The sequence below is a fragment of the Octopus bimaculoides genome, chromosome 5 (genome assembly GCF_001194135.2).
Source record: "Octopus bimaculoides isolate UCB-OBI-ISO-001 chromosome 5, ASM119413v2, whole genome shotgun sequence".
NCBI classification, from domain to species: domain Eukaryota; kingdom Metazoa; phylum Mollusca; class Cephalopoda; order Octopoda; family Octopodidae; genus Octopus; species Octopus bimaculoides.
In genome coordinates, this window is record NC_068985.1 from 50,092,985 (window position 1) to 50,102,616 (window position 9,632).

Below are 9,632 nucleotides of genomic sequence, written 5' to 3' on the forward strand. Positions count from 1 at the left end.
TATATATATATATATATATATATATATATATACACACAAAAGGTAATATAACCAGGAGAGGTAAGAGGCAAGAAGAATTGTAATACTTCCATTAAGGTGGCAGGTGTTTCATAATCTATTCAGAATTATCAACTTCAATGTAGACATATTCACATACACACACTGTATACATATACATAGAACACAGAGTCATATAATGATGCATGTAAGAAAGAAGACTACAAGAAATTGGCAATGAATTGGTACATCGAAAAAATATCCCTTTTGTATTTGTTCTGTCTGAATAGCAGATATATCCTTGTCATTCTCACCATCAGAAAAAGATGTGAAACAGTTATTGATCTGTTGGAAATTGATAACCAATGGAGCTATTGTTCACAAGTGCATTTTTCCTTTCTTTCTTTCTTTTTTTTTTGTTATTTAGGGCCCAAATAAATATATACATCATAGCAAAAATACATCTTCTAAACCAATATTAAGTATTGCTAACCAAAAACTTCCTCATCATGAAATACTTAATAGTTTTAAAATTTTCAAAAGAATATTTAACTGACATTTAATTAACATGTAGGTGCAGGAGTGGCTGTGTGGTAAGTAGCTTGCTTACCAACCACATGGTTCCGGGTTCAGTCCCACTGCATGGCACCTTGGGCAAGTGTCTTCTACTATAGCCTTGGGCTGACCAAAGCCTTGTAAGTAGATTTGGTAGATGGAAACTGAAGGAAGCCCGTCATATATATATATATGTGTGTGTGTGTGTGTGTGGCTGTGTTTGTCCTCCCACCATCGCTTGACAACCGATGTCGGTGAGTTTACATCCCTGTAACCTAGCGGTTCAGCAAAAAAGACCGATAGAATAAGTACTAGGCTTCCAAAGAATAAGTCCTGGGGCCAATTTGCTCAACTAAAAGCAGTGCTCCAGCATGACCGCAGTCAAATGACTGAAACAAATAAAAGAATGTGCGATCTCTAAATTTTGTGTGCTTTTAAGATGGTTTCAATACAAATATATTTGGTAATAAATATTTTTAATTAAACCCTAGTTGGTTTTATAATATACATTTTCAAACACATGTGGTTGCTTTAGATGATTATAACTATTCAAGGGAAGGCTGACTTGGTCATGTGAATTCTGTGTTGTTTAGTTGCAGTCACAAAACTACAACACTTACCACTATAAAGATCAACTATGGTTTCATGGCGACAGTCAAATGTAGATATTCGTAATTTCTCAGTGATATTCCCAGCACTCAACATACATTTGGTGACATCATAGTGATAGCTGTGAAATGAAAAAAGTTACAGATATAGTTTAAGTAGCTGCTGTACATGGAATGTACATGCAAACATTCATCCAATTTACATCATCATCATCATCGTCATCATTTAATGTTCATTTTCCAAGCTGGCATAGGTTGGACGGTTTCACAAGATCCTTAATGCCAAGGGCTGCACCAGACACCATCGTCTGTTCTGGCATGGTTTCTGCAGCTGAATGCCCTTCCTAGTGCCAGCCACTTTACAAAATATGGGGTGCTTTTTATGTGGCAGCAGCATCAAAGCTTTTTACATGGCACCAACACCAGTGTTTTTTACATGGTATCAGCACTGGTATCAATTCTACTGTGGTGGATGGGTCTTCTTGAGTACAGCAAAGTGTCAGATATCTCTACATCCATACATGTTACATGACCAAACCAGCGTAGTTTTTTCTCTTGTACACTGCATCTCATTCCTCTTATGCCTAACTTCTCTCTCAAAGAAACTAGTCCTCTGTCACACAAGTACATTGACACTGCACATCCAGCGAAGCATACTAGCTTCATTCCTCTCTAGTCTTTGCATGTCTTCTGCATTTAGGGCCTATGTCTCACTACCATGTAACATTGATGTTCATACACATACATGATGCAATCTTCCTTTCATTCTGAGAGAGATACTTTTGGTTGCCAACAGATGCAAAAACTCTCTGAATTTTCTCCATCCTATTCTTATTCTAGCGATCACACTTTCTGTACATCCTCTCCTACTGCTAATTAGGTCCCTTAGGTCGCAGAAATTATCCACTACCTCTAATGAGCCTCCAGGGTATTTGAAAAATCCATTTCCCATGTAGCTGTAGTTTTTATGGCTCCTGTGCATCTTCAACATGCAAACACTACTGATAACCTCCCTTTTATTCTGTTGAACCTTTTGTGTGTCCATAGCTTGCACTGAGTACTCCATGCAGAATTCCTGCCTACACCTTTCCTATAAATTGAGCAAGGCCATTTACCTGATAGGTGAAAGGTCCTGTTCATTTTCCTGCTAACTAGAACCTTAGTCTTTACTAAGTTAACCTTAAGGCCTTTTGATTCCAGGTTTTGCTTCAACACCTGAAATTTCTTTTCTAGTTTGGTTACAGAATCTGCTATAAGAGCATATAGCAGTTCCCAGGGACAGCCAGTCTTGAATTCCTGTTATGGCCTAGAGGATGATGATAAATAGGAGGGGACTGAGAACCAAACCCCGATGAATGCTTGTCCGTACACTAAATTTATCACTATATTCATGGGTAACTCATCTTACTGACAGAAGCTCTGTACATAGATTGTACAGCTTTCACAAGCCATTTGTCTATCCTCAGCTTCCTCAGAGCCCACCATATCACACAATGCGTTAATCTGTCAAAGGCTTTCTCCAAGTCAACAAATGCCAAGTACAGTGGTTTATTCTTGGCCAAATACATCTGAAGTTGTCTGACTATAAAGATAGCATCAGTAGTGCTTCTCCCTGGCACAAAGCCAAACTTCTTTGTATCTAATTTGATTCTGTTCCTAATTAATTGGGCTTTTTCCATAGCTTTCATCATCTGGTCCAGCAATTTAATGATTCTGTAATTACCTCTATCTAAGACATCTCCCTTACTCTTGTACAACTGACTATAATGCTGCTAAACCAGTCATTGGGGATGACAGCTTCCAGAATAACCTGATTAACTATGTGGGTAACTAGACCATGTCCTACTCCACTAGATATTTTATATTTTATATATTAAAATCCTTTGAAGATAGATCTCCAATTTTAGAATGTAAGGATGTTGACAAAACAAAGAAAAATATCTGTGAAGAAATTAAACTAGTTTTATACCATAAGGAAAATTACCATACCACTTGAAAAGAGACAAACAAGAAGATATCTTCAACAATAACTGTTTTAATTACTAATCAATACATATTAATCACTGGTCCACAGACATGTAGTGTTCTCACTCTGCTTTTCTGTTGTAATTACAGTGGCTTCAATTCCTCAGAATTAGTTGATCTTGTACCACTACCACTTAGGTACTTCAGATTTACTTGACTCTCTACTTCTTATTCCAAGGACCACACTAACCCCTCCTGCTAGTACTTCCTTTTCAGAATGCAGTCTTCTGGAGCTCTCTCCCTGCCCATGTTTTTCATGTAGCTATCAACTTGAAATTTCATTAGTTTCTAAGAACATTTGATGACCATTAGCAAATCTTCTTTCTCAAGACAAACCCATTAAAAAACATAATCAACATTTATATGAATTAGCATTCAAATCATACACAACCATTCCTTTTCAAGCTACCACATATTGCCTGCATTCACTAATGAGGTAATGAACTTGAACCTACCGAATACCATTGTCAACATGCCTCACCCAGCCATTGTTTCCCAACAGTAATGTAACCTGAGGTCTTCGGTAGTCATTATTTGAAATGACCTCTTTCCTTGCCAGTCGTTTACATTGCAGACAATTTGAAATGGTTTCCCATAGTTCTGAACCTGAAATATCAATATAGTTTAGTTAATTCATTTACAATTAGCAGTGATGATAAAATGGTTATGATACAAGATTAGAAATACACAGGCTAAGAATTCAAATTCTGATGTACAACATTGCATTGTTCCACTAAAATTTTTATTCATTGTAAAAAGCCCATATTCATATTCTTTATTCTTAAGTTAAGCAATATAAGTATGGATCTGGCTCCCAATTAAGAGACTTACTTTGCAAGATAAAGAAACTAGACAATAAACTAAATAAAATCAAATTATCTTACCAAACTGAGCCCAAATTTCATGTTTGAAAGAATTCTTTGGCAGCATAACTAGATCTTCATGCCACTCCCATTTTTTGGCAATATCAAGTTCTAATTCTTTGTTGAGAATATAACCATGATCTGTGAGAAGTTTTTCCAATCCTTGAATAAGCAATTGATAAGGTGAGCGAAGTAATGAACGTTTTGATGGCATCATTTTGACCATTTTTAATTCAAAGTCACAGCCATCTCCAAGGCTGAAATAATCTGAGAGTGTCTTGTGCAGAAGTTCTTGGTCTACAGAAAGAAGTGGAATAGCAACTCGATCTGATTCTAGATGCTTCAAGCGAAATTTGGCATCAATCAAACATTTGTTCTCCAAAAACTGCCTGAAATCACAGAGAGAAAAAATCAAGTTAATGAATTTTTTAAAAATATTCATATTAATACAGAATTATTACATGCAAGAGGAAAGTAAGGGTGTATTTTCAACTTAAATGATACCAGAACACACTTAGTATTTATTTTAATAATACCAATATAAAACATTATTATCTATTCTATATCACATTAATTTATAAATAAAAAAAAAAACAAGTCATCATGAATGATTTTACAGATCAACTTGCTTGAAATAGCTACCATATCTTCCTCAGATCACACCCTATTCATTAACATAATTATCACTATTTTAATGTTTACTTTTTCATGCCTGTATGGGTCAGACGAAATTTTGTGAGGCAGATTTTCTGCAGCCAGATGCCCTTCCTGTTGCCAACTCTCACCTGCTTCCAAATAAGATAACATTTTCTTTGTCCATTGAGCAGGCATAGCACAATGGCCAGACATCCTTTTATGGAAGGTTGCAATTGAACAACATTTGCATGATGGAAACACTTGCTTGCAACTGGTATGTGATGTCAAGATGCACATATGCACAGCAGGCTTCTTTTAGTTTCTATCAACCACTCTCAAGGCTTTGATTGGCCCATTACTATAATTGAAGATATTTGCCCAATGTGGCACACAATGGGACTAAATTCAAGACTATGTAGTTGCTTCAAATCACACAACCATGCCTGTACTTACTATCTTTAAAAAAAGTGGATTCATTGAATTCTGTAGTCTTAGATACACAGAGTCAAAAATAAATAAATGAATAAAAGTTGGTTGGGGAGGGGTTCATGGTTGACAGGGTTTTTTTGTTTTTTTAATGACAGGTCTGCTCAGAGTTAATCTGGAAGATATCATAGTGTTTTGGTAATGATCTTTATTATTGATGGTATCCAGTTGAGACATAGCTATGAACTTGATTGTGCCTGTAGGTATACTTGTACTTTGTAAGGTAACCAGAAATGATGATACCAGTCATCTCATTGCACTGATTATATAACCCACTTGATGTTGGCTTCTTGTTTCAGCAGTTTGTAGCTAGGCATGAACCTCCTTCTCATCATTACCATTTCATATCTGCTTTCCATGTTGGCATGGGTTGGGTGGGTCATTACACTTTGACTGAGTTCTTATCTAGAGTTAATGCCATCTTATATGCATCAGAAATTACATTTTACTCATACAGTCCTATGCAATTAAAATCAGACCATCTGTGTCTGCTTTTAGCTCAGAACTTTCACTCTTTCTCCTTTGTTGAGGGCTGCATGTTGTTGACTAAGGAGTGGGTTTGCTTCCCATTGTTTTTTTTCTTTTTTTGTTTTGATTTTGTTTTAACATTCTTTTTAACCTTTACTGATGTTTTATCCTTATCTCCTTTTTTTTTAAAATGTAGTTAGTTTCCAATTTGTACTTGACTGCTTCCTTATATACAGAGAAACCTTTATTTTTCTTTCATACTCCCCTATTACACTAATCAATCACTTTTTTCTTGCTTCTAAGTATTTTTCAGGTTCCACTGATTTTACTTTGTAGTAATTTTCTATTTATATCGAGCTTTATCTTCCCTGTAGTCAACATGGGGCAATAACCTGTTAGTAATTACATTTTTCTTTATAAGCTTATAATTCTCTTCCAGCTTAGGGTGAAGCTGGAATTTATAACTGGGATGGTTATACCTATCACATGAACACTTCTAATGCACAATTTTCTAATTTTTGGAGGTTGAATCAGTATTAAGGTATTTGTTATACTATTTCAGGAAATTTTCCCTTTGCCTAATAAACTGCAACTGTTTTCTTTCCTGTAAATAGGACACACAGTAACAGCTTTGCAAATAAATAAAATTACAAGCAGTAGCGAAAATATAGTTAATTAAATTTCAAATTTTGAATATACAACCATAGTCCCACCCATGTCAACATGGAAGGTGGCCGTTAAACAACAATGATAATAGTATAGAAAATATTTTGTGATGCATTAAATGCAAATGCAGGGGGAATAACTCCAACTATAAATAAGTCGGAGTTATGACCGCTTCGCTAGAACTGTTGAAGTTTTGTGGTGTGATTTGACGGGTGAAATAGACCACTTCACAAAAAGAAATTCGTGTGTCTCTCGATATCCAAGCAGATCGTAGAGGGAATAAATTTGAGTCTCGATTTCTGTAGCCGAGGAAGTATGTAGAATTTTTTTTTCGTTATTTTCTTGAAAATATCCGCTAAAAGACATCATTTTATAATATGTAACTCAATAGAAAAATAAATTTCGCATTATGCTAAGTTTTTCAGGAACGCATCCCTTCTGAAATTTGGAGGCTTTACATGGCATAAGGCCACCTCCTCCAATGCCACCCCACAAAGGATTTTTGTTTTGTGAGTTGCTTGGTGACCCCGCCAATACTGATGTGACATAAAAAGCATGCATCCAGTCCACACAGGCGATTGGAAGAGCATTCAGCTGTAAAAACCGTACCAAACAGACCTCACCAGTGCTGGTGCCACGTAAAAAGCACTGACCGTTATGTAAGGTGGTTGGTATTAGGAAGAGCATCCAAATATAAAAACCATCCCAAAACAGTGTAGACTAGTGCAGTCTGCTAGCTTGCCAGCTCCTGTTAAACTGAACAACCCATACCAGCATGGAAAACGGACGTTAAATGATGATGAAGCAGTGAACACAGAGCTGAGTGTTTGCACAATAACTTATAGATTCCTCAGAGCACTTCTGCACTTTTTTTAATGGTTCTGAAGAAGCTATAAAATGCTGCACAAACACTTGGCTCTGAGTGCACTGCTTCTTCTAGCAGAAACAGATATACCCTAATGAAGTTGTTTATGTATTTTGTATTAGACTTTGTACTTGCCTAAGGCTTTATTGTAAAGCATGTATATCTTCAGTTCTAACAACAGGTTATGAGTATTGCTAATATATATGTGTATATGTGTGTGTGTGAATATACATACTATATACACATAAATATCATATATGCATATACCTACCTACCTACCTACCTACCTACCTACCTATCTATCTATCTACACACACATTTTCATTCCATCCCATATTTTTATGTACCAAGAAACTGAATTTTCCTATGTTCCCTGTTTTCTTTTGAGATAGTAATGTGTGATTTGAGGAAGAACTGATTACTAGCTTGTTAAGTTTTTATTGTTGTCAAGTATTGTGAATGAGTCTTGGAATCTGTTTTTCCATTAATTCCACTGACAGGTTCCTCTAAGGCTTTTATACATGATGCGTTTCTCTTTCACTTCTATTTTCCATACAGACAGACTCTCTTTGTATTAACCAATGTGGCATTCCCTTTTTTTTTCACCAAAGATGGTACAGTATGATTTGAGGGAGATTTGGCTGCTAAATACATATTATTTGTGACAATGATTTTCAAATTGCTCTAACAGTATAAAACAGAAGTGAAATGGCTTCCCAGGACTCAAAATTAACTTTTAGAATGACATACTAGTTGAACAGCGATGACCTTATCATAATGAAATGAGTTTAGTTTAAGGTGGTGAATTGGTTTAAGCATTAGAATAACTGCTTTGTGGGTATGTGTTCTGACTGTGTGATCTGAGTTCAGATCCCACCAACTTTGCTTTTCACCATTTCAGGGTTGATAAATGAAATACCAGTGCAGGCCAGTAGATTAGTGTAATTGTTAGACCATCACCAAGGTGTCTTGTGGTAACTATTCCAGCTTTGTGCATTCTGAATTCAAACACCTGCCTAAACCACCATTACAGAAAGGTCACTTCTTGCAGTTGTACTAATAAAACCAAAAGAAAGTAACTGAACTCAAAAGAAATAGTGTCCTAATTAAGTAGGAACAAACTAAGTGCACAAACTGATGATGATGCCAGTGGATTTATTTGTAATTAAAGTGAAGTCTATTTGCCAATGTGCTGCGGCATAGCACATGTGAAAGAAAATTAAATTATGAATTTAAAGCAGGTTTAGCAATGTAAACATTATTGGTCCTACATACATAGTGTATGTGTTTTGTTTATGTACGAAATTTGTTGTGAGATAGCGTCTGGGGAAATCTCCCCAAATGACACTGAGCGTTAAAAAACACCTGTTGACAGGTCACAGCCTCTAGTAAAACAATGCCAAAATTATATATTTATACATAGGGCACATGGTCAAGTGGTTTGGGCGTTGTACTCACAATCACAATCACGTAGTTTCAATTCCTAGACCAGGTGGTGTGTTCTTGAGCAAAACACATCATCTCACATTGCTCTGCGATCAGTTTGACACCTGACGCATGGCACACAGTGCACCCGTTCAGCCAACATCAATTTGATGGAGGGAGTGAGCTAATGTGTGGGATGAACATACGATCACTATAAACAAATCATTTGTGCAGGTCGTTCAGCAAGCTGAACATTCAAGTGTTGTCTTCAACAGGAGTATTCATCGTAGTGTGTGTGTGTGTGTGTCGCACCTTTGCTAAAAATCTGTTGTGATGAATGTACCAACAAAAAAAATCTATTTTATTAAATTGTAACAAAAAAAAAAAATTATTACACATTCCACCCCCAAAATTATCTAAGATTTTAACAAAAAAACTAAAAATTGATAAATTTCTTAATTCATTTTGTCATGCATGAATTCCGTAATAATGTTTTTAGCCACAACAGTTTGGGGATATAACTTCTTCACTATTTAAATTATAAACACAATCCATGAAATCTCAGGCCAGATATTAAATGGATACAATTTATTTGCTATTTATTATTAAACAGGTCAACAAGTTTTTCTTTGTGCAGTAATTTGTCTTTATGTTCTATTTTCTTTATATTAATTTGGCTAATAATAGAAGAAACCTAAATTAACACAAGTGGCCTGAGTCACATCCCACACAGTTCTTGGTCTTATCTTGATCATATTGAGGAAAATGTCAAAGCCTATTTTGGATCATACACTATTAGTCATTTCCCTACTGTTAAACACTTTCTAGCATTAAGCCTAATCAATAAATAAATTATGAACATTATAGGAGATTCAATGTAAAGCTGAATTAATTAATATAGCAGCCAAATCCTATCTGGCTTGTTCCCTTAATTGTTGAATATTCACTCTCCATCTCTTTGTTTCTCTATCTCTGTCTGTCTGTCTCTCTCTCTCTCTATATATATATATATATATATTTATATATATATATATATAT

At 35.5% G+C, this 9,632-nt stretch overlaps 1 protein-coding gene across 2 annotated transcripts in view; it reads right to left on the bottom strand.

The window, feature by feature from the left end:
- Nucleotides 1–9,632, bottom strand: part of LOC106883232 (tRNA wybutosine-synthesizing protein 2 homolog) — a 45,405-nt gene that overhangs the window by 6,606 nt on the left and 29,167 nt on the right. For both annotated transcript variants that reach the window (XM_052968373.1, XM_052968374.1), the window contains 3 exons: nucleotides 4,070–4,437; nucleotides 3,641–3,791; nucleotides 1,173–1,282 (listed from right to left, as the gene is read on the bottom strand). In XM_052968373.1, the coding sequence (XP_052824333.1) occupies nucleotides 1,173–1,282; nucleotides 3,641–3,791; nucleotides 4,070–4,437 (629 nt within the window). The remainder of the gene's footprint in view (nucleotides 1–1,172; nucleotides 1,283–3,640; nucleotides 3,792–4,069; nucleotides 4,438–9,632) is intronic.